Source organism: Balaenoptera ricei, chromosome 11 (genome assembly GCF_028023285.1).
Source record: "Balaenoptera ricei isolate mBalRic1 chromosome 11, mBalRic1.hap2, whole genome shotgun sequence".
Taxonomy (NCBI): domain Eukaryota; kingdom Metazoa; phylum Chordata; class Mammalia; order Artiodactyla; family Balaenopteridae; genus Balaenoptera; species Balaenoptera ricei.
This window is the reverse complement of record NC_082649.1, coordinates 38,960,432-38,986,937: the sequence shown is the minus strand read 5'-3', so window position 1 is coordinate 38,986,937 and position 26,506 is coordinate 38,960,432. Positions and strand designations below refer to the sequence as shown.

The 26,506-nt window shown below is 38.5% G+C and overlaps 1 protein-coding gene across 1 annotated transcript in view; it reads right to left on the bottom strand.

The window, feature by feature from the left end:
* Positions 1-26,506, bottom strand: part of SLC26A8 (solute carrier family 26 member 8) — a 67,499-nt gene that overhangs the window by 30,893 nt on the left and 10,100 nt on the right. Inside the window, exons 4-8 of the mRNA XM_059938821.1 lie at positions 22,054-22,193; positions 16,585-16,701; positions 14,564-14,745; positions 5,480-5,644; positions 4,265-4,414 (exon numbers count right to left, since the gene is read on the bottom strand). Coding sequence (XP_059794804.1) covers positions 4,265-4,414; positions 5,480-5,644; positions 14,564-14,745; positions 16,585-16,701; positions 22,054-22,193 — 754 coding nt within the window. The remainder of the gene's footprint in view (positions 1-4,264; positions 4,415-5,479; positions 5,645-14,563; positions 14,746-16,584; positions 16,702-22,053; positions 22,194-26,506) is intronic.

Here is a 26,506-nt window from a genome sequence, read left to right as displayed (position 1 = left end):
GTTGACTTTGGATAGTGCAGCTATAGGAATTTCTTTTCCTCCTTTTTTTTTCTTTCTGTTTTTCAAAATTGCTAGAATTCCCTGGCGGTCCAGTGGTTAGGACTCCATGCTTCCATTGCTGGGGGCCTGGGTTTGATTCCTAGTCAGGGAACTAAGATCCCACAAGCCACGTGGCATGGCCAAAAAAAAAATTGCTAGAATGAGCCTGTATTACTGTCATAATGGGAAAAAAAAACCCCTTATTTTTCAAATAGTATGAAAAAGAGGCAACAGATAAAAGTCCTTTGAAAAATAAGAATGTTTAAAAAATATAAGCTAACTAAATGTATGTATTCAGCTTTGTCACAATTCAACATACATTTTAAAAATATTATTTTTACAATTCTCCTATGAACATTTCCCTTCCGAGGTTACTTGCTTTTAATTTAATTTAAAAAATATGTATTTTAAATGATCTGAACCATGAGTTTGGAGTATCAAAACACTTACCAGAAACATCCCACTTACACCAAAAGATAGATCATCCAGACAGAAAATTAATAAGGAAACACAAGCCTTAAATGACACATTAGACCAGACAGACTTAATTGATATTTATAGGACAGTCCATCCAAAAGCAGCAGAATACACTTTCTTCTCAAGTGTACACAGAACATTCTCCAGGATAGATCACATCTTGGGTCACAAATCAAGCCTTGGTAAATTTAAGAAAATTGAAATCATATCAAGCATCTTTTCCAACCACAACGCTATGAGATTAGAAATCAATTATGGAAAAAAACTGTAAAGAACACAAACACATGGAGGCTAAACAATATGCTACTAAATAACCAATGGATCATGGAAGAAATCAAAGAGGAAATCAAAAAATACCTAGAAAAAAATGACAATGAAAACACGATGACCCAAAACATATGGGATGCAGCAAAAGAAATTCTAAGAGGGAAGTTTATAGTAATACAATCCTACGTCAAGAAACAAGAAAAATCTCAAATAAACAACATAACCTTACACCTAAAACAACTAGAAAAAGAAGAACAAACAAAACCCAAAGTTAGTAGAAGGAAAGAAATCATAAAGATCAGAGCAGAAATACATGAAATAGAAATGAAGAAAACAATAGCAAAGATCAATGAAACTAAAAGCTGGTTCTTTGAGAAGATAAACAAAATTGATAAGCCTTTAGCCAGACTCATCAAGAAAAAAAAGGGAGAGGACTCAAATCAATAAAAATTAGAAATGAAAAAGGAAAAGTAACAACTGACACTGCAGAAATACAAAGGATCATAAGAGACTACTACAAGCAACTCTATGCCAATAAAATGGACAGCCTGGAAGAAATGGACAAATTCTTAGAAAGGTACAAGCTTCCAAGACTGAACCAGGAAGAAATAAAAAATATCAACAGACCAATCACAAGTAATGAAATTGAAACTGTGATTAAAAATCTTCCAACAAATAAAAGTCCAGGACCAGATGGCTTCACAGGTGAATTCTATCAAGCATTTAGAGAAAAGCTAACACCTATCCTTCTCAAACTCTTCCAAAAAATTGCAGAGGGAGGAACACTCCCAAGCTCATTCTATGAGGCCATCATCACCCTGATACCAAAACCAGACAAAGATATCACAAAAAAAGAAAATTACAGGCCAATATCACTGATGAACATAGATGCAAAAATCTTAAACAAAATACAAGCAAACAGAATCCAACAACACATTAAAAGGATCATACACCATGATCAAGTGGGATTTATCCCAGGGATGCAAGGATTCTTCAATATATGCAAATCAATCAGTGTGGTACATCATATTAACAAATTGAAGAAAAACCATAAGATCATCTCAATAGATGCAGAAAAAGCTTTTGACAAAATTCAACGCCCATTTATGATAAAAACTCTCCAGAAAGTGGGCATAGAGGGAAACTACCTCAACATAATAAAGGCCATATATGACAAACCCACAGCAAACATCATTCTCAATGGTGAAAAACTGAGAGCATTTCCTCTAAGATCAGGAACAAGACAAGGATGTCCACACTCACCACTATTATTCAACATAGTTTTGGAAGTCCTAGCCATGGCAATCAGAGAAGAAAAAGAAGTAAAAGGAATACAAACTGGAAAAGAAGAAGTAAAACTGTCACTGTTTGCAGATGACTTGATACTATACACAGAAAATCCTCAGGAGGCCACCAGAAAACTACTAGAGCTTATCAGTGAATCTGGTAAAGTTGCAGGATACAAAATCAATACACAGAAATCTCTTGCATTCCTATATACTAACAATGAAAGATCAGAAAGAGAAATTAAGGAAACAATCCCATTTACCACCACAACAAAAAGAATAATACCCAGGAATAAACCTACCTAAGGAGACAAAAGACCTGTACTCAGAAAACTATAGGATACTGATTAAAGAAATCAAAGACAACACAAACGGATGGAGAAACATACCATGTTCTTGGATTGGAAGGATCAATATTGTGAAAATGACTATACTACCCAAAGCAATCTACAGGTTCAATGCAATCCCTATCAAATTACCAATGGCAATTTTCCAGAGTTAGAACAAAAATTTTTACAATTTGTATGGAAACACTAAAGATCCCAAATAGCCAAAGCAATCTTGAGGGAAAAAAACGGAGCTGGAGGAATCAGACTCCCTGACTTCAGACTATACTACAAACCTACAGTAATCAAGACAATATGGTACTGGCACAAAAACAGAAATATAGATCAATGGAACAAGATAGAAAGCCCAGAGATAAACCCACACACCTTCGGTCACCTAATCTATGACAAAGCAGGCAATAATATACAATGGAGAAAAGACAGTCTCTTCAATAAGTGGTGCTGGGAAAACTGGACAGCTACATGTAAAAGAATGACATTAGAATACTCCCTAACACCATACACAAAAATAAACTCAAAATGGATTAAAGACCTAAATGTAAGTCTGGACACTATAAAACTCTTAGAGGAAAATATAGGCAGAATACTCTTTGACATATTTGTCAAATGTCAAATTATGTCAAAACACAATTTGACATAAATTGCTGCAAGATTTTTTGACCCACTTCCTAGAGTAATGAAAATAAAAACAAAAATAAACAAATGGGACCTAATGAAACTTAAAAGCTTTTGCACAGCAAAGGAAACAATAAACAAAACAAAAAGACAACCAAGAGGATGGGAGAAAATATTTGCAAACAAAGCAACCATCAAGGGATTAATCTCCAAAATATACAAACAGCTCATGCAGCTCAATATCGAAAAAAACAAACAACTCAATGAAAAAATGGGCAGAAGACCTAAATAGACATTTCTCCAAAGAAGACATACAGATGGCCAACAAACACATGAAAACATGCTCAACATCACTAATCATTAGAGAGATGCAAATCAAAACTACAGTGAGGTATCACCTCACACTGGTCAGAATGGCCATCATCAAAAAATCTACAAACAATAAATGCTGGAGAGGGTGTGGAGAAAAGGGAACTCTCCTACACTGTTGGTGGGAATGTAAACTGGTACAACCACTATGGAGAACAGTATGGAGGTTCCTCAAAAAACTAAAAATAGAATTACCATATGACCCAGCAATCCCACTCCTGGGTATATACCTGGAGAAAACCATAATTCAAAAAGATACATGTACCCCAATGTTCATTGCAGCACTACTTACAATAGCCAGGACATGGAAGCAACCTAAATGTCCATCCACAGAGGAATGCATAAAGAAGATGTGGTACCTATATACAATGGAATATTACTCAGCCATAAAAAGGAATGAAATAGTGCCATTTGCAGAGACGTGGATAGACCTAGAGACTGTCATACAGAGTGAAGTAAGTCAGAAAGAGAAAAACAAATATGGTATATTAACACATATATGTGGAATCTAGAAAAATGGTACAGATGAACCAGTTTTCAAAGCAGAAGTAGATACAGATGTAGAGAACAAACTTATGGATACCAACAGGGGAAGGGGGGGTGGGATGAAGTGGGAGATTGGGATTGACTTATATACACTACTATGTATAAAATAGACAACTAATGAAAACCTACTGTATAGCACAGGGAACTCTACTCAGTGCTCTGTGGTGACCTAAATGGGAAGGAAATCTTAAAAAGAGGGGATATATGTATACGTATAACTGATTCACTTTGCTATACAGCAGAAACTAGCACAACATTGTAAAGTAACTATACTCCAATAAAAAGCAAAACAAAACAAAACAAAATGAAAACACCTACCAGAAAAATTTCCATAGGAAACTCGATGGGGTACTGATTGTAGGAAATTCTGATACATTTGTTGATTCTCAGAGCAACAACAGCAGTTAGAAATAGTAAGATGCTGGTGGAATTAGCTTTGGGGAGACCTATACAGTAGTTAATTATGTTCTGAAAGAAAACAAAATTACAGAGGCTTAGAAAGGGATGTAATAATTGCCTAAATCTAGAAAATGACACTCTTTCTAAATTAGTTCAAAAAGAAGTTCCCTAGGCAGTGTCACTGGGCACAGAGTTCTTTATGAGCATTACTAGAACAGTGAGAGCAAGTAGGTGGATACATATTTTTTTAATTGAAAACAATATATTAAAAGACTATAACGTCCAGTAAGAAGATAATACACTTTCTATGTTTCAGTGTAGTGGAAAGGACCCAGGAGTTCTGTTTATTAGCCTATTCTTTATCAATTTTCCCAGACCATGTATGTTTAGCTTGGCTTCTAGGCCATTCTTGCATTCAGGGACTACTTTGCATTTTATATTCTGTATATATTATGTTTTAGGATATATGTCTTTCAGGAGGCATGTAACGGGAAGAAGTATGATAGATACAGTATCTCAAAGACCAAATTTTAATATAAATCATGTTGGTTCAAAAGGCTGGGGTGAAATGGTTAATGCATCTGGGAACATGGTCCAGCTGGCACCTGCAATTAATCAAGACTGTAAATCTAGAAGAGGTGAAATTATTTCTAGGACCCTCTTTTTCTTTTTTTTTAATAAAACTCCTCCTGACAGGAGTTTTTTGTCTTTTTGTTTTTTTAAATTTTAATTAATTAATTTATTTATTTATTTATGGCTGTGTTGGGTCTTCGTTTCTGTGCGAGGGCTTTCTCTAATTGCGGCAAGTGGGGGCCACTCTTCATCGCGGTGTGCGGGCCTCTCACTATCGCGGCCTCTCTTGTTGCGGAGCACAGGCTCCAGACGCGCAGGCTCAGTAATTGTGGCTCACGGGCCCAGTTGCTCCGCGGCATGTGGGATCTTCCCAGACCAGGGCTCGAACCCGTGTCCCCTGCATTGGCAGGCAGATTCCCAACCACTGCGCCACCAGGGAAGCCCCTCTAGGACCCTCTTGACCCAGCTGCCTATGCTGGAGTCTCTCCACTCGGGTCTACTTCTTTTTGGAGGCAAGGGGAGGGGCATTTGTAAGTCTAGGTGAGGGTAGAAATTACTCACATAGAAGAAGGAGATGGGACCAGAATGGAAACGAATCATAATCCCGAAGATGCAGGTCAACTGGGACAGCATAATGTGTAGTGCCGTGGCAGCCAGGTAAGCACTGATTGCAGCCTCCGGAATGTAAGTGATAATGAAGCCAAAACCTAACATGCCCATTGATAGCTGTAGGGGGTTCAGATGGAAAAGAAAACCAGAGTGAGGAGGAATGTCATCAAACCAGCAATGTCACCAGTTAGGCAAACTCCAGAGGGGTTCCAACAAAAAACTTAAGTTAGGCCCCTTTGATAACTCTTGTTCCTCTTTCCCTAATCAACTGAAATTGATGAGCTAAGGTAGGTCCTTGGGGTTGATTCAGAGGTTTCCTACAGACGTAAGACCACACTCCTTTCTTCACGAGTTCATAAGCTTAAGTTCTTACTCTAGAATCTACTGACCTTGTTGATGTGGCGTTAACAGTGACAAAGTGATCAGAACAAGACCTTGCCTTTTCAAAGCCCTTTTCACTAGAAGCTTTGATAGCCCTCTTCATGTGAGGTTAATATCCCTGTGAGGAATGCAGCTTTTCGCAAAGGAAAATATTAAAACAAACTGGGTTCCAGCTTAAACTTTTTGGCCTTTGACGCTTATCTTTACGAAGAATGATTAAACTGAATTTATGTCTTCAGGATTGTACATAAGTACATGTATGATATAGCATTTTACATGTACACATGCATATATATGTAAATATATTTTTTAAATGTTATGTAATAAACAAGCAAAGCATCTAAAAGGGTAGACACCAAACTATTAACGGAAGTTACCTTTGGGGAATGGGATTAAAAGTTTGGGGCAATATTTGTAATTTATACACTTTTTTATTATTTGAGTTTTTTGCAATATACATGTTCATCTTTTATAATAAAAAAAATTGTAAAATTATGGATAGAGGGTGAGCCCCAACCCTCTTAAGAGGGTAGGTTAAGAAAAATGACACAGCCCAATGAAGAAGATGGGGAAAGAAAAACAAAAGTCGTGAAGTCTTCTATTGTCACTGCTTCATCTTCCACTGCACTAGGAACTCTCAGAAAACAAACTTGGAAGAATAAATCTATTAGCTTTAAAAGCTTTTTGTTTCAAAGCTTTCAGTTAGCTGGGCAATTTGTCTCCCTTAATCTCCTGTCATTACTGCCCAGTATGCTCCTTTACTCTAGTCAGGCCAATGTGCTTCCTGTCATTTGTGTGACTGGCTGATTTTTACTTCTGTGCTTATGCCCAAACTCCTCTGCCATCTCTTTGCCAATCCATGTTTATCATCTCTTTCAAAAGCTCAATAAAACTTCTCTTCTTCAGGAGGTGTGGTGCAAACAGCATGATTCCTGGGGATGGAGAACTTGGCTTCAATGCTTGGCTCTACCGCTCACCGCCTGAGTGAGTTTGGACAAGTTTATTAAACTCTCCGAACCTCAGTTTCCTCACCCATAGAATGAATAATACCCAACATGCAGTGTTTTGTATGGATTGCACTACATAATTCATGTAAAACACTTAGCTCAAATCTGAAAATAGTGACAGATGCAAATATGTACGATTCTTTCTTCATGCCATCCCTTCCTTCCACCTTGTAAATGGCAAATATCTATAATTAACCATAGAACTCTTCCTTATGCAGCTGTGATGTGGCATCAGAATCTGGTGTTAATGTAAATTTCTAGGCATCAATTGTCAGTCAGAATTGGTCTGTGACATGAAACCTATCTGCCACCCTTATTGAAAACAAGTACAGACGGTTCCCAAATTACAATGGTTCTAACATTTTTTTCGACTTTACGATGGTGCAAAAGCATATGCATTCAGTAGAAACCGGACTTTGAATTTTGATTTTTTTTTTTCTGAGCTAGCCATATGCAGTATGATACTCTGTCGTGATGCTGGGCAGTGGCAGTGAGCGACAGCTCCCAGTCAGCCAAACAATCATGACGGTAAACAATTGATACACTTATAACTATTCTGTACTCAGACAGCCATTCTGTTTTTCACCTTTAGTACAGTATTCAACAAATTACATGAGATATTCAATACCTTATTATAAAATAGATAATGTGTTAGATGATTTTGCCCAAGTGTAGTCTAATGTAAGTGCTCTGGGCACGTTTAAGGTAGGCCAGGCTAAGCTATGATGTTTGGTAGGCTAGGTGTATTAAATGTATTTTCGACTTACAGTATTTTCAACTTACCATGGGTTTTTCAGTATGTAACCCCATCATAAGCTGAGGAAGTTCTGTACTAAATGTTTGGTGAATGAAGGAAAGCCTCAATAAATGGTTGTTTCCTTCCCAGACAACTCCATCCCATCTAAAAGTTATTCCTTCACTTCATATTCTTTTTTTTTTTTTTTTTTTGGCCGCACTGCGCATCATGTGGGATATTAATTCCCCAACCAGAGATCGAACCCATGCCCTCTGCAGTGGAAGTGTGGACTCTTAACAACTGGACTGCCAGGGAAGTCCCCATTTCATATTCTTTTGACAACAAACACTTCACTTTTATTAACACTAGTTTGCACTTTAAGATTATCTAGTGCACAGATTCTAGAGGTAGACAAACTGAACCTGAATCCCAGTTTGGAATCGTACTGGTTATGTGACCTTGGGCAATTCACTTAACCTCTTTATACCTTTATTTCTTTAAAATAAGTACCAGAATAATACCTACCCTCATACAGGGGGTGTTGTGAGGATCAAATGAGATAAAACATGTAAAGTGCTTTGAATATTGACAGCATATAGCAATAAATGTTAGATATTAGTATCTAGTTCAGACTTTTTTTTTCAATTTAAACTTTTTATTTTAAATAATTGTAGATTGACATGCAATTGTAAAAAAGCAACACACAGACATCCAGTGTACCCAGTTACCCCAATGATAACATCTTGCACAACTATAGTATTGATACAATGCCACAATTAGGATACTGACATCAATACAACCAAGTTACAAAATAATGCCATCAGCACAAAGATCCCTCTTGCTCTCCTTTAATAGCCTCTCACCTCTCATCTCTACCTCCAATCTCCATCCTCTGACCTCTAGCCATCTTTAATACCTGGCGACAATTAATCTATTCTCCATTTCTATAATTTTGTCACTTCAAGAATTTTACATAAATGGAATCATCAGTATGTAAACTTTCCAATTTTACATAAATGGAATCATCAGTATGTAAACTTTCCAATTTCATTCATTTTTGCTCTTTATTATTTCCTTCCTTCTGCTTATTTTGGGTTTAATTTGCTCTTATTTTTCTAGGTTTTGAAGAGGGAGCTTGTATTATTAATTTGAGACATTTTCTTTATTCTACTGTATGCATTTTAGTGCTATAAATTTCCTTTTCAGCACTGCTTTAGCTGTGTTCCAAAATTTTTGGTACGTTTTATTTTCATTTACTTCAAGGTATTTTTTTTTAAAGATTTAATTTTCTTTATTTTTGGCTGCGTTGGGTCTTCGTTGCTGCGCGCGGGCTTTCTCTAGTTGTGGCGAGTGGGGCCTATTCTTCATTGCGGTGCACGGGCTTCTCATTGCGGTGGTTTTTCTTGTTACAGAGCATGTGCTCTAGGTGCGTGGGCTTCAGTAGTTGCAGCACGTGGGCTCAGTAGTTGTGGCTCGCCAGCCCTAGAGCACAGGCTCAGTAGTTGTGGCACACGGGCTTAGTTGCTCCGCGGCATGTGGGATCTTCCCGGGCCAGGGATTGAACCCATGTCCCATGCATTGGCAGGCAGATTCTTATCCACTGCACCACCAGGAAAGTCCCTACTTCAATGTATTTTTTCAAAACTTCCCTTGAGATTTCCTACCTGATTTATGGATTATTTAGAAGTATGCTGTTTAGTAGTATCCAGATATTTGGAGACTTTCCTGTTAACTTTTTGTTATTAAGTTCTAGTTTGATTCCACTGTGGTCAGAGAACACACTGTTTGATTTCAATTCTTTTAAATTTATTGAGGTTTGTTTTATAGCTCAGGATACAGTCTATCTTGCTGTATGTTCCATGGGTTGTTGAAAAGAATGTGTATTCTGCTGTTATTGGTGGGAGTATCCTGTAAATGTCTCAAATCCTATTGGTGTTGTTGATATTTTGAGTTTTATTATATGCTTGCTGATTTTCTGTCTAGTTGTCCAATCAATTGTTGAGCGAGGGGTGTTGAAGTCTCCAGCTGTAATTGTGGATTTTTCTATTTCTCCTCTCCAGTTATATCAGTTTTTGCTTCACATATTTTGTAGCTCTGTTGTTTGGTGCATACATATGTAGGATTGCTATGTCTTCTTGGTAGACTGATACTTTTATCATTATATAATGTCCCTCTCTACCTCTGGTAATTTTCTTGGCTCTGAAGTCTACTTTATCTGATATTAATATAGTCAATCCTGCTTTCCTTTGATTAATAGTTGCATGATCTACCTATCCATTTTTTTACTTTCAACCTGTCTATATTATTATATTTGGTGTTTCTTGTAGACTGCATATTTCTAAATATGTCAGTCTCTAACTTTAATGTAAATGTCAATACGTTAGGGCTTAAGTCTGCCATTTTTCTGTTTGTTTTCTCTGTTTTTCAACTCTTATTTTTCCTGATTTCATTGGTTACTTGAACATTTTTTAGAATTTCATTTTGATTTATCTATAGTGTTTCTGAGTGTATCTCTTTGTATAGATGTTAAGTGGTTGTCCTAGGTATTACATTATATATGCATAACTTATCACAGTCTACCGGTGTAAATATTTTACGAGTTTGAGCAAATTATAGAAACTTTACCTCCCTTTATATTTTTTATAAAAGAATTGTTTTAAATATTTCTTCCATATGCATTTTGAACCACATCAGACAGTGTTATAATTTTGTTTCAACCATTGAACATAATTTAGAAAACCCAAGAAGCAAGGAAAACTACCATATTTATCCATATTTTTCCTTTTCCATTGTTCTTTCTTCCTTCTTGATGTTCCAAGATGCCTTCTTGTATCATTTCCTTTCTGTTTAGAGAACTTCCATTAGCCATTCTTTTAGGGTAGGTCTTGCTGGTGACAAATTCTCTTAGTTTTGCTTCATCTGAGAATGTCTTGATATCTCCTTCATTCTTTTTTTTTAATTAATTTATTTATTTTTGGCTGTGTTGGGTCTTCATTGCTGTATGTGGGCTTTCTCTAGTTGTGGCGAGTGGGGGCTACTCTTTGTTGTGGTGTGTGGGCTTCTCATTGGTGTGGTGGCTTCTCTTTGTTGTGGAGCATGGGCTCTAGGCATGCAGGCTTCAGTAGTTGTGGCATGTGGGCTCAGTAGTTGTGGCTCGCGGGCTCTAGAGCACAGGCTCAGTAGTTGTGATGCATGGGCTTAGTTGCTCTGCAGCATGTGGGATCTTCCCAGACCAGGGCTCAAACCTGTGTCCCCTGTATTGGCAGGCGGATTCTTAACCACTGCACCACCAGGGAAATCCCTCTCCTTCATTCTTGAAGGATATTTTCACTGAGGCTGTGATTTTGGATTGACAGTTCTTTCAGCAAACAAAAAATATTGTGCAATTTCCTTCTGGTTTCCATGGTTTCTAACAAGAAACCTGCTGTCATTTAAATTATTTTCCCCCTGTAGGTGAAGTGTTTCTCTCACTGCTTTCAAGATTTTTTTTCTTTGTTTTTAGTTTTCAGAAGTTGACTATGGGGACTTCCCTGGTGGCTCAGTGGTTAAGAATCTGCCTGCCAATGCCGGGGACATGGGTTCAAGCCCTGGTCAGGGAAGATCCCACATGCCACGGAGGAACTGAGCCCATGCACCACAACTACTGAGCCTGCACTCTAGAGCTCGCAAGCCACAACTATTGAGCCCACACAGCACAACTGCTGAGCCCACACATCGTAACTACTGAAGCCCACATGCCTAGAGCTCGTGCTCCACAACAAGAGAAGCCACTGCAATGAGAAGCCCGTGCACCGCAATGAAGAGTGGCCCCCACTCACCACAACTAGAGAAAGCCTGAGTGCAGCAACAAAGACCCAATGCAGCCAAAAATTAAAAAAAGAAAAAAAAGAACAGGTTGACTATGATTTGTCTTGATGTGGATTTCTATGGATTTATCTTCTTTGGGTTTTTCCAAGCTTCTTAAATCCGTAGGATTATATTTTTTGCCAAATTTGGGGAGTTTTCAGCTATTATTTCTTCAAATAATTCAGTCCCATCTTTTTTCTCCTCCCTTTCTGGGATGCTTATGACACAAATTTTAGAGCTTTTATTATAGTCCCATTTGTCCCTGAGGCTCTGCTAATTTTTTTTTCCGTCTATTTTCTCTCTGTTGTTCGGACTGGGTAATTTCTATTGTTCTGTCTTCAAGTTCATTGATTTTTTCCTCTGTCTCCTCCATTTTGCTGTTGAGCCCATCCTTTGAATTTTTAATTTTGGTTACTGTATTTTTCAGCTCCAATATTTTCATTTGGTTCTTCTTTACATCTTCTATTTACTTTTTAAGACTTTCTATTTTTTCACTTGTTTCAAGCATGTTCATAATTGGTTGCTGAAGCGTTTTTAGGATGGCTGCTTTATAATTTATGCCAGATAATTCTGATAGCTCTGTCATCTCAGAGCTGGCATCTTTTTCTTGTCTTTCTTCATTTAAGTTGAAATGTTCTCGGTTCTTGATATGACAAGTTATTTTCAGTTTAATTGTTGACATTTTGTGTACTATGCTATAAGACTCTGGATCTTATTTAAACCTTCTGTTTTAGCCAGCTTATTTTGATAAAGTGCTGGCAGGGGAAGGGGAAAGTGCCACCTTGTTACTGCCTGGTAAGGCAGAAGTCCAGGTTCTCCTCTCAAAATCCACTGACACTTGAGGCAATAGGGACTCTTCATTTTTGCTGGGAAGGGATGGAAGTTCTGGCTCGCCACTAGGCCTCCCATCCTGGCTGGGAGAGACAGAAATGCCTTTATTTCTCCCTACATCACCTCCATTGACACTGCTGAAGAGGGGGTTGTCATCATTAATACTGTGTTGTGGTGAAAGACCTGACCCTTCACTAGGCTTTCTCTGATACACCCCAGCAAGGAGTAGGAAGGGTGTCTTATTACTGCCCAGTGGAGATGAAAGTCTTGACTCCCTATTTGGCCTTCTCTGACAATACCCCGGGTGGCTACCTCATTACAGCTGGGTGAGGGTGGAAGTTTGAGCTCCCTGCTTGGCCTTTGCTGGCATGAGTGGGGATGACACCACAGGTTTGTTTTTTGCGGGGTTTTTTTGGTGTTTGTCTGGAGTAGAGCAGTTATTGGGTAAAAGTTTTCAGTCTTGCTAGTCTTTCCTGGTCCTGTGGCTATAAAGAGCAGACTTTTGTTGGGGCTTTTTTTTGGTCTGCCCGTGTTGGCATTTTGGGTTTCTGGCTTCTTCAGCACCAAGTTTGAGCTATATGAGGCAAAAAAGAAAACCCAAGGAACTCACCACTGTGTTGTTCCTTGGGTCTGAGCCAGTTTGTCTTCTTCTCTTCACCTTTCAGAGTCTTTTTACGTTTGTTTTGTATATAATTTTCCAAGGTTTTTAGTTGTTCTTAGCAGGAGGAATAGGCAAAAGTACATATATTCCATCTTCCTGTAAATGGAATATCTCCTCCTTTATTACATGAAAAAAAAATGACACTCAAAAAAGGGGAAAGAACTTGCCAAGGCCACTTAGATAATTAATAGGTTGCTGACTTACTGCCTGTTATTTTGTCTTCTCCTACAAGATTGAATATTTTAAACACAGGTATTATATCTTTTTATTTTTATTTTTTAAAATAAATTTATTTATTTTATTTATTTATTTTTGGCTGCACTGGGTCTTCATTGCTGCTCACGGGCTTTCTCTAGTCGCAGCAAGCGGGGGCTACTCTTCGTTGTGGTGCGCGGGCTTCTCATTGCGGTGGCTTCTCTTGTTGCAGAGCATGGGTTCTAGGCACACGGGCTTTCGTAGTTGTGGCACGTGGGCTCAGTAGTTGTGGCTCGCAGGCTCTAGAGCACAGGCTCAGCAGCTGTGGCGCATGGGCACAGCTGCTCCACGGCATGTGGGATCTTCCCAGACCAGGGCACGAACCCACGTCCCCTGCATTGGCAGGCGGGCTCTCAATCACTGCACCATAAAGGAAGCTTGGTATTATATCTTTTTAAAAAAAATTTTTGGTCTCTATTAAAGTACCAACTTCATTTCTCTATACTTGGTAATTATAATTTATTAATGCTTACTATTTGACAGGCTCTGGGCTGAATGCTTTGCATGCATTTTCTCACTTAATCCTCACAAGAACTCTGCAATACAAATATTATTATTCCCATTTTAAACATGAGGAAACTGAGGCCCACGAAGGTAAGATAACTTAAGTAAGTCACATAGCTGGTAAGTGTCAAGGCTGGAGTCAGCCTACCATGATAGCCTGCCTTTGTAGGCTTCCAATAAGTCCTTGCCTAATAAAAGATGGTCCCAGGGGAAATCAGTGAAAATTAGCTATAGAGCAGGTTAGCTGAGAAGAAAGAGAAATAAAACTGAAATATGTGACTTTAGTTCAGTGGGTGACACTTCAGATGGTAGACTCTCAGAAGAAATTAAAGACACTGCCCAAAATAAGGTTTGATATTTTAATACGTCATTGATACTGTCCATCAGCTGAGTCCTGTCATTGCAGAAAAAGGATTTCAGGTCTGACTCTAATGCTCACTAACCAAAAATATAGTATGTGAGCCCATGAATGCTATTCTTGTTGAAAGAATAGAAAGAAATTTTTTAAAACGTGAAATCATGAGTAGAACTCTAGGCCACAGTCCCTGGGACCCTTCTTTAGTCTTAGAGTATTAAGGACTGATGAGAATATTGAGTATCTCATCCTAAACCAATGTGGTAGATTTCAGAGGAGGGAGAAGTTTTGTTACTGAGGAGACAGCCTATCCAGAAGACCCATAAGTTTTTGAAAAATTAAATCACTTAAGTTCCAGATATATCACAATGGGTAACAGGAGCAATTAAAGGAAGGGGTCCACGTGCAGACCCTTTATTTATTTATTGCTTCTTCAGGGGTTCAGAGACTCAGGTCCTACCTGAATAATCCCAGTCAGCAAAGTTGTAGATGCCACCACACTCAAGGATTTGTTATAGTTCTCAAAGAAGGAGAGGTTAGAAAAGTCATCCTTGATGAAAGTTCCCAGTATTAGGTGGCCACTGTTGAATGGGTACGTCCTCAGGACATTGATCGTCAGAGCACTCACAAGGAAGAATGTACCTATGAACGAAAACGTTTAGGCAGAAAGTGAGGTTTTAAGTCCAGGTAAACTGACAGATATTGACAAAAGCAAGGCATGGTCTGATGTTTTGCCCTTGATCTGACAAACTTTTCTTATTTGAAAGTGCCCACCAAGAAATAAGAAAGAGCAGGGAAAAGAACTCTGGCTCCACGTACTGTAACCAACTCACAAGTTTTAGATCTTGGTGGTCTAGGTATTAACCTCTTTGCGTTATGGGCATATGGAGTAGGATTAAAGAGAAATTGACTAGAAATGCATATCAGGCTCAGCCACTGTGCCTGTTCTTAGAAACGGTAAAAAATGAGATGGTGGTGAAAGGATCAGAAAACAAAGCTAATCAATAATAATAAGAAGAAAAATAATACCTAACACTTATGAAGGATTTAATAGGTGCAAAATGACATGGAGCTAAACCTATTTCAAATATAATTTCATTTACTTTTGCTATCAACATAAGGGAGGCAAAGGCAAATCTTACCTTTAAAGTACCTAACAGAAACAAAACTCTAGTAGCCCTTGTTATCAGTATTTGGAAATGATTGTAATGTGCCCTGGGAACTTGTAAAAATGGGAATAAAATAGTTCTCTTAGTGTTCAAATGTAAAATCAACACATAATAGATTTTAGTAAAGATATGGAATATTGTCCTTAAAAAAGGCAAAGGAGCACTCAACAGAATGGGATGGCAACTGGACTGAATATACAAACACACCTGGAGAAAAACTGTGACAGAATGGTCAATGTTGGTTGCTTGGTCAGTTATACAATGTGGAAGCTCAGAAAAAGGCACTTTACTGAGTGAATGTTGGCGATGCCCTTCTGAGACTCTCAGGGCATTTTGTGATTTGATTTCTGTATAGGTTCACCTAGGGGAAGTAATTGTGCTAATTATATGACCTTCAGCTAGTCTGGTCTCTGTAACAGTCATTTCCAATTATAAATTAGTAGATGGACTTTTGACTTAGGGAAGAAAAGTGCTTATCCTGTGGGTTTGAGTGCTTTGATTACTATGACAGCATTTTCTCAATGTAAATTAATAATCTGACATGATTATTGTTATTATTTTTTTATATAAATTTATTTTATTTATTTATTTATTTTTGGCCACATTGGGTCTTCGTTGCTGCACGCAGGCTTTCTCTAGTTGCGGTGAGCAAGGGCTACTCTTTGCTGCGGTGCACAGGCTTCTCATTGCGGTGGCTTCTCTTGTTGCAGAGCACGGGCTCTAGGCACGTGGGCTTCAGTACTTGTGGCACACGGGCTCAGTAGTTGTGGCACGTGGGCTCTAGAGTGCAGGCTCCGTAGTTGTGGCACATGGGCTTAGTTGCTCTGCAGCATGTGGGATCTTCCCGGACCAGGGCTCGAACCCGTGTCTCCTGCAGCAGGCGGATTCCTAACCACTGAGCCACCAGGGAAGCCCTGACATGATTATTATAAATCAGGTCCACAGATTTTGGTTATTATGGGTACAGCTGAAAAGTGGATCCACGCTAGGAGTTTTGGCAAAATCATTTCTGGATCTTCCAGGTTGAGGATAGTCAGATTCCAACATGTGGTAATTTCACCAAGAAAAGTACCTCTTGTCCTATAATTCCTTTAATAGCTTGCTGGCCTGTTTGTCTGGTGGTGACATTAATAATATCATAAAAGAAGTGTTCAATGTCTAAAATCTGAACGCTAACCCTATGGATAGAATATCCATCTTCTGCCTCCTTTCTTTTTACCTTAAACATAGCTTAGCTTGGGTTCCTTAGCAATAAGTAAATGATTGAGATGGAGACTTCATCCACCTCCTGTGGTTCCAGCACTGAACTCACCAATGGACATTTGATGACATGATCCCAAAATTCCATAAATTACTGAAGCACAGAAAGCTGCATAAGAGACATTGAGAGGAGGAATCAGTTGCCTTGCCAGCAAACCAAACGTCAGGCCTGAAAAGCAAGATAATTTAAGTAAGCAAAGGTAGCCTGGCTTTTAAAAGTCACCTGAAATAAAAACTTTAAAGAATATTTAAAATAAAAATGACCCATGTATACAGCTGACTATGGTAACAGAATCCCTTGGCATACAGCCTTTAATTAGTACTTTTTATTATCTCCTTTGATTTCTAACTTCTCTTCCTATTTTATCACAAGCTTTTACACATCAATTCTAAATCATAGGCTTAAACACCTTTCACTGTGAGGCCTTCATGCAAATCATGGAAAGCAAACATCACAGCAATAAGACCTTTAATTCCAACAGCTCAGAAGCAGCCCCATTCTTACCCCCAGTCTAGTACAAGAAGGCCCTAGGAATCCTCCAGGGCTGGAGAAAAAGCTGGAGAACAGGCAAGGACTGTCACACTTAACTGATGTGACTCCAAGTTGGTATGTGTTGTCTCTCTTCCATATGCCAACCACTCCAGTCTCTTCCTTCAGCTCCTTCTTCAATACTTACTTTCTTTTCTAAGAAGCACCATGAGAATTTGGAAATTTTGAGGCAAATGGATTAACATGCATGGTGTCATCCTTTGATGTCTCAAGTCCACAGCTCCTGCCCTGAGGGACTCTCTTCAATTTACATCATACCAGTGTGCTCATCAGAAATCAGTTATGAGTCCGGTGAGCCAATTTATTGCCTTAAACGAGCAAAGCTTTTTTTAATGGAAAAGTTTAAACTTATTGAAAAATAGAGTATAATGAACCCCCAAGTACCCATCACCCACTTCAACGATGGTCAACTCATGGCCAATTTTGTTTCATCAATGCCCCCATTCCTCTCCCATCCCATATTATTTTGAGGCAAATCCAAAACACTAAATCATTTTATCTGTACATATTTTCAGTATATATCTTTTAAAAAAACACCCTCTTTTGAGTACGATACCATTATCACACCTAAGAAATTATTAATGGTTCTTTAACATCATCAAATATCCAGTCAATATTCAAATTTCCCTGATTTCTCTTATATGGTTGTACTGGTAGACCACCTCTAAGATGATCTACAATGGCTAATTGGTATTCATGCCCTTTTTTGAGCTCCACCCTTAAAGCGTGAAATAACTTACTTCTAATAAATAGGCTACAACAAAAATGATAAGATGTCACTTTTGAGATTAGGTTGCAAGAAGACTGTGGCTTCTGTCTTGGTTGCTCTCTGGCTCTCTCTTTCATTCAGGTCATCAGCTGCCAGAGTTGACTTCAAGGGTGTGTGACCTATGCAATCACATAGTGCCCTGGGCTTAGAAAGCCTCCACACTTGGCTTAATGCTCTACTCTGACCATCTTGAAATTCTGGATAATTTCTGAACTAGGGACTCTGCATTTTCACCTTGCACTGGGCCCCACACATGGTCCTACCAGCAGCCGTGTTGTGAGGACACTCAAGCAGCCCATGTAGAGGCCCACATGGTGAGAAACCCAGGCCTGCCAGCAAACACGGGTGAGCCTGGAAGCTGATCCTCCAGCCTCAGTAGAGCCTTGAGATAACTGACAGCTTGACTGCCACCTCATGAGAGACCTTGAACCAGAGGTATGGTGGGTTTGGGGGTGATCTTTTAAAAAAGTTATTTGCTATCATATGTTGTGTTTTGTTTTGTTGATGTTGTGCTTTCTTTTACAATCTTTGTGTTTATATCAAATGAGGTCCTCACATTAGTAGATATGTCTCTTGAGTCTTTTGTAATTTATAGGTTCCCCTTCCACATGTTTTCCCTATGCAAGCCTCAGTTGACTGCAAGTAACAGAAAACCTGCTCAAATCAGCTTGAGCAAAAGAGGAGAAGAATTTTTTTTGACCGCGCTGCCCAGCTTGCGGGATCTTAGTTCCTCAACCCAGGCTTGACCCCGGGCCCTGGCAGTGAAAGAAAGCACTGAGTCCTAACCACTGGACCACAAAGGAATTCCCCAAATAGGAAATTTATTAAAAGAGGACAAAGGTCAGTTGGGCCTCATCAGAGACTGGAAACAGAACTAAAAAGCCATCAGGATCCAGGCAGCTACTTCCCCATTCTCTTCGTCTCCAGGCTTACATAGTCTCCTGTCTTTGTTTCCAGTTTGGGGGCCATTATGAACAACACTGCTATGAATATTCTTGTACATGATTCCAGGTGCACAGATGTATAAATTCCTCAAGATGATATACCCTGAAGCATAACTGCTGGGGCATTTACCAGAATATGCCAAACTGTTTTCCAAATGGTTGTACAATTTACATTCCCACCAACACCGTATGACAATTCCCATTATCTACATCTGTATTAGCACATGATACTGTCAGAATTTTTATTTTAGTGTGTATGAGTTAGTTAATTTCCACTTCTACTTCATTGATTACCAATAATGTTGATCAATTTTACTTAGCAGTTCCTTACAGATATGTAGGAATATATATATTATAGATTTAAGTCCTTTGTTGGGTATTCTGTGGTTTGCTCTTCAACCTTCATCATGTCTTTGAATAAACAGAAATTCTTAACTTTTATTTAATTCAACTTAGCAGTCATTTCCTTTTAGGCTAGTGCTTTTTGTGTCTTGTTTAAGAAACATTTTCTACCTCACAACCATGAAGATATTCTCCTATATTATTCCAAAAAAATCTTTATAGTTTTATCTTTCCTATTTGGGTCTTTAATCTACAAGGAATAGATTTTTGTGTATGCTGTGAGGTAGAGGTCTACAAATTGATTTTTTTCATATAAGTATTCAATTGTTTCACATAATTTTTTAAAAGTCTGTTTCTATAGTGACACACCTGATACAAACCATGCAACATATAAATGTGTGACCCTTTTCTGTTCCACTGGCCTAATTGTCTAAGTCTGTAATACCACACTGTTTTGTTTTTTTATAAATTTATTTATTTATTTTTGGCTGCGTTGGGTCTTTGTTGCAGCATGTGGGCCTTCTCTAGTTGTGGCGAGCAGGGGCTACTCTGTTGCGCTGCACGGGCTTCTCATTGCGGTGGCTTCTCTTGTTGCAGAGCACAGGCTCTAGGCGCGCGTGCTTCAGTAGTTGTGGCACGCAGGCTCAGTAGTTGTGACTCACGGGCTCTAGAGCGCAGTCTCAGTAGTTGTGGCATACGGGCTTAGTTGCTCTGTGGCCTGTGGGATCTTCCCGGATCAGGGCTCGAACCCATGTCCCCTACACTGGCAGGAGGATTCTCAATCACTGTGCCACCAGAGAAGTCCACCACACTGTTTAATTACTTTTTTTAGTAATTAGTCTAGTAATAGTTTTGTAATAAATTTAGTAATCCCCATTTTTATTGTGAAATATATAAATAGAAAGTGCATTAAAATAGATGTTGAGTTTAATAAATATTTATAAAACAAACACCCATGTTATCCCCACCCAGATCTTTAATCACAACTCCATCCCTCCCCACAGAGGTATTCATTATTTTGACTTTTGTGATAATAATTTCTTTGCTTTTCTTTATAGTTTTACCACTGGTATACATATCCTTAAACAGTATAGTTTAGTTTGTTCACTTTTGAACTTTATATTAATGGAATTACACTGTACACAATTTTTATTTCTGCTTATTTTTCTTATTATTATGTATATAAGCATCTTCCATGTTGCTGTGAGTTGCTTGAGAGTGCTCATTTTCCTTCTATGTATTCCAATATATGTATATATGAATGTTTATTTATTCTTTCTACTTTTGATGGACATTATCTTAAACATTATAACTTTATATTCAGTCTTGATAGCTGGAGGAGCAAATCCTCCCATGTTGCTCTTTAAAAGAATTTGCCTATTCTTGGAAAATGCTATCTTTCAATTAATTTAGGTCCTTATTAATATTTCTCAATAAAGTTGTATATTTTTCTCTATAGAGGTCTTGCACATCATTTCTTAGTTTCATTACAACTTACTTCATATTTACTATGCTTTGGTAAATGGTATTTAAAAATTTTTTTTCACTTTCTGTTTCCTGCAGGTATAAAGGAATGTAACTGATTTTTATTTACTCATCTTATATCCAGCAACTTTGATAAAGTCTTATTAATTCTATTAATTTATCTGTAGATTCTTTTGAATTTTCTACATTAAAAAAATATATGGGGCTTTCCTAGTGGCGCAGTGGTTGAGAGTCTGCCTGCCAATGCAGGGGACAAGGGTTCGAGCCCTAGTCTGGGAAGACACCACATGCCGCGGAGCAACTAGGCCCGTGAGCCACAAATACTGAGCCTGCGCGTCTGGAGCCTGTGCTCCGCAACAGGAGAGGCCACGACAGTGAGAGGCCCACGCACCGCGATGAAGAGTGGACCCCGCTCGCCGCAACTAGAGAAAGCCCTCGTACAGAAACGAAGACCCAACACAGCCATAAATAAATAAATAAATTTAAGAATACAGATGTTAATCTGAGATCACAAAACGATCTTTTAAAAATATATATGTAGGGCTTCCTTGGTGGCGCAGTGGTTGAGAATCTGCCTGCCAATGCAGGGGACACGGGTTCGAGCCCTGGTTTGGGAAGATGCCACATGCCGCGGAGCGGCTGGGCCCGTGAGCCACAGCTACTGAGCCTGCGCGTCTGGAGCCTGTGCTCTGCAACAAGAGAGGCCGCGATGGTGAGAGGCCCGCGCACCGTGATGAAGAGTGGCCCCCACTTGCTGCAACTAGAGAAAGCCCTCGTACAGAAACGAAGACCCAACACAGCCATAAATAAATAAATAAAAATTAAAAAAAAAAGATTAATATCTTGTGGGAAGCCTTAGCTTTGAGCTTCTCAGAGCACAGTGACTCTTGTAACTGGGCATGTCGCTGTGGGACCCATGGAGGCATCAGTTATGGGAATTACAAGAGAAGTTGGTTCCTATTTGGGAAATGAGGCTTCTAAAGCCCAGATAGCTCCCGTACCTATCTGTGTGATCTTGTTGTGTTATATCTGAATTGCTACTTGTAAGACCAAAGAGTAGCCCCTGGACTGCTGTGTGTGTGACTTTCTGAAGGGAAGCTAGCATGTTGTGTTTCCTACCCTTCACCTTTTTAAGTAAAACCAATGCCAAGTGAGGTCTATTGGAGTATAAAATGACTAGTTAAGCAAAAAATGACCATGAGCAGGCATTACAAATACTCTAGAAAGTATCAGGGGTCTAAACTAAACTGAGACTTTTGGAACTACCCCAGAAGAGTTAGAAATTTGGCAGGTAAGGAAACAAATGGTAATGATGTGAATGGAATTCACATTTTTTTTCTAGTCATCTAGCACAAGTAATTTGTTTACTCTGGACAAGTGACCAGGTCTGATGTATTGTCTGTGGGTGAAAAACCTTCGTATCTTTCTTACCTTGGGGAACATGCACAAGACCAACACTTATCCCAGCAAGTAAGTCTCCAAGAAGCCAATCCTTGAATCGATAAAAACACATCCACTTTAGGAAGGGAAAGATTGTAAGCATGCATCTTCGGAACTTGTGCCATGAGCAGCTGTGAGAAAGAACAGAGACTTGATTAGGTTCTCCAAAGAAAAAGCCCACATGGCCAAGAAAAGGCATAGTGAGTACCTTCTTCTTCCCATACAACAGAGTTTCTTTTAACACTACTGATATTTGGACATATTGGACTAGGTAAGTCTTTGTTGTGAGGCTGTCCTGTGCATTGCAGGATGTTTAGCAGCATCTCCGATCTCTACCCATTAGATGCCAGTGGCATCCCCTCCCCTAGTCGTGACAATGAAAAATGTCTCCAGACACTGCTAAATGTTCCCTGGGGGACAGTATCACCTTCAACTGAGAACCAGTGCCATATATATGACAAGAACTAAGCCTTGTAAGTCCAGCATACGAATCAGGCCTGTGGTTTTACAGAATGTTTGAAAAGAATTCAACCTACCAAAATTTTCCAGTAGAAAAATGGACTGTTATGGCTTTCTCTTGGTAAGGACAGTTTTTTGAGATGTGCTATTGGTGGGTGGCAGGGAATTAACACATTCACATCATTCCCGTATACTAAAATTTTTACCAAGCATTAACTCTACATGGCTTTGACCTGTAATATGCAGAAATTTATAGAAAATATAGAATATGGAGTCTTGTGCTTATGGCATTAGCCATGGAAAGAAAAGGCAATAAAATAAGCCCTTATTATCTTTTAACCCAGTGGATAACGACCAGAAGCAATTTTGTTTCCTAAGAGACATCTGGTAATGTCTGGAGACATTTTTGATTATCACGACTCGCATCTAGTGGGTAGAGGCCAGGGATGCCACCAAACATCCTACAATGCACAGGACAGCCCTCCACAAGAAATGATTTCATGGTCCGAAATGTCAACAGTACTGAGATTGAGAAAACCTACTTTAACCTTTAGATCATCTAAAACAGCAGAATCATTGTAAACCAATCAATCAATCTGTTAATCAATTAATCCATTAGTAAAGCTAATATGGTTTTAAATTGCTTTTTGCTATTTACATCTCATTATGGGCTGAAAACAAAGAGTATGGAGATTTTTCATGTATGAGCTGTAGCTGAATAATTGGGATTTGACTGTAGCAACAAATATAACTTCAGTGTATGCAAGGCTAAAATGTGTGCTCAGAAAAGAAGTAATTTCAATATGCTTGACTCTAACAACTATGAGCATTACAGTCCCTAAGATAATTAAGGCCAAAGAAGTGTAAATGTCTTTGTCAAGGTCACAGTAACAAGTGTGGGCAGAACTGGGGCTAGAAACCAGATCTCGTGATTTTTAGTTCAGTGTTCTATCCAGTCTATTACCATCACAGTTCCTATTGACAGCTGTTGAATTCTGCTCAGGAGCCAGAAGCAAGACCATAGGTTTAGAAGGAACACCACATTGCTATTTTTATGAGAATCCCTGGGTGTGGAGAGTGTGCTGTCTCCAATTATGGCCCTCTATGGGGGAGAATACAGCATGGCATTGGGACAATTTGTTTCTGCCTCTGGTCCAGTGTCCCTTCCTCTCCATGTGCCACCCTGGAAGACCAGCCACCCTAGGGAGAGTCATCAAAGCTCTTTGGCATGGCAATAAAATAAACTGGACATGGAATAACGAGGACCTAAGACTGACAGGGATCAAGGAAGGAGTTAGAGGAACAGAAACTGAAGCTGGTGGTGGAAGAGTTAAAAGCACTTCGACATGAATCTGGATCCTAGTTAAGGCATCTTAAAAGTGAGGAATGTAAGAGTTGATGTGAAAGCACAGGGGAGATTTTTTTTTAAGAGAGGGAGTATTGCAGTTGGGTAACTAAAAGGGAGAAAATAAAGGAAGATAGGAGATTTTCTGCAGAAAGGAAGAGATGAAATTAAAAGATTATTATTGTTTGTTTTTTTTTTACTATTTGCTAGGTGTTTTACAAATATTCTTTAAATCCTCACAATTGCCTTGTAAGGTAGGTGCTTTTATCATCCCCATTTTATAGATGAGGATACTGAAGCACAGTAGGCATGGATAGCTTACCTAAGGTCACACAGTTGGGATGCAGCAGAACTGGGATTCACAACCAGTCAATCTGACTTCTGAGTCTTGCTCTTAACCAGTGCTGTGCTACCTTTCAGGTTAAAATTCAGAAGTGGATATAACTGTTTGTTTTAGAAGTAGGGAATAAGCACTGCTATAAAAACCCATGGGAGGCAGTGTGGGTCAGATTTAAGGGTCTAAGGATAGGGCAGCTGGAGGGGAATAAGGCTGAAATTTCTTTGGTAGTACCTGTTTATGATGAGGTATAAGTCAGGAAAAGATTATCCTTTTGTAGAGACAAAACCAATGTGGCCCCCCAATGCTGTCTTTGATATATGACCTCTGACCCATCCTGGAGCAGAAAAAATGAGAGTTGTGATATAGGACAGGGGAGGGACATCCAAGACCACAACTTGCAAAAGGCAGGATATGGGCAAAGGAGAAGGCTCAGAGGGAGGAAGATCTGCAATAGGGTTGCGTGGAGGCCTTCTTCACTTGTAACCTAACTCATGCCAATTGTGAGTGATAAATCAAGGGACAAGAGGGACTAATAAATCTGGAGTGTGAGTGAGGACGGTTTGAGTAGTTAGGGTTAATATCATGATGTAGGTCACAAAGGGTTTTTAACCTGAGGTCCATGGATGACCAAGGTGTCTCTAGATAGAACTCACGGGGGTATGTGACTTTAGGAAAAATTATATCTTTATTTTCACTAACCTCCTAACTGAAATGTAGCATTTCCTTCAGTTATGAACACTGACAACAAACCACAGTAGTATCAGCAGAGCTTGACTTCTTCACCAATAGAATCACAAATATTTTCATATTACATTAAAATTGCTGCAGATATCTTAAAATAGCATTTATATTCATCATTACTTAGAAAGTATGGTAGTTATTAGACCCATAATCATTAAATATAATTTTTGGATATTTTCATATTTTGATAACTATATTTCAATATAACTGGTTTCCTTTATAATACTATGTATTTTATGCATTTAAAAATATTCTGGCCAAGACCATTCAATGGAGAAAGAATAGACTCTTCAACATATAGTGCTGGGAAAATGGGATAGCTACATGGAAAAAAATTAAGTCAGACTCTTACTTTATACCGTATACAAAATTAACTCAGAATGGATCAAGGATCTAAATTTAAGAGCTAAAACTATAAAACTCTTAGAAGAAAACAGGGGAAAATCTTCATTATGTTGGATTTCACAATAGTTTCTTAAATATGACACATAAATCACAAGCAACAAAAGAAAAAAACAGATAAATAGGATTTCATTAAAATGAAAACTGTGTACAAAGGACACTGTCAACAGACAACCTACAGAACGGGAGAAAATATTTGCAAATCATATATCTGATAAGGGTTTAATATCCAGAATATATAAAGAACTCCTATAATTCAACAACAAAAAGATAAACAACCTAATTTTTAAAAGGGCAAAGGAAGTAAATAGACATTTCTCCAAAAAAGATACATAAGTGACCAATAAGCACATGAAAAGATGCTCATCATATTTAGTTATTAGGGAAATGCAAAAAAAAAAAAAGCAACACACAATGTGATACCATTTTACACCTACTAGTATGGCTATAATTTAAAAAAATGGAAAATAACAAATGTTGGAGAGGATATGGAGAGATTGGAACACTTGCTGATGTGAATGCACAATGCTGCAGCTTCTATGAAAAAAAATCCTCAAAAAGTTAAACATATGATCCAACAAGTCCACTCTTAGGTGTATACCTAAAAGAATTGTAAGCAGGGACTTGAACAGATACCCCTATGCCAATATTCATGGTAGCATTATTCACGATAGCCAAAAATTGGAAACAACCTAAGTGTCCATTAACAGACGAATGGATAAACAAAATGTGGTACATACATACAATGGAATATCATCAGCCATAAAATGAAATGAAGTACTGATTCACGCTACACCATTGTGCTAAGTGAAATAAACCAGACATGAAAGACAAATATTGTCTGATTCCATTTAAATGAAATATTTAGAATACACAATCCATAGAGACAGAACGTATAAGAGAGGTTACCAGGGGCTGGAGGAGGGGGAAATGGGGAGTTATTGCCTAATGGGTACAGAGTTTCTGTTTGGGGTGATGAAAAAGTTTTGGAAATAGATAGTGGTGATGGTTGCACAACAATGTGAATGTCGTTAATGCTGCTAATTTGTACACTTTAAAATGGTTAAAACAACACATTTCATATTATATATATTTTACCACAATAAAAAAAAGTAAAACAAAAAATTATTCTGAAAGGATGTTCATTAGCTCTGATA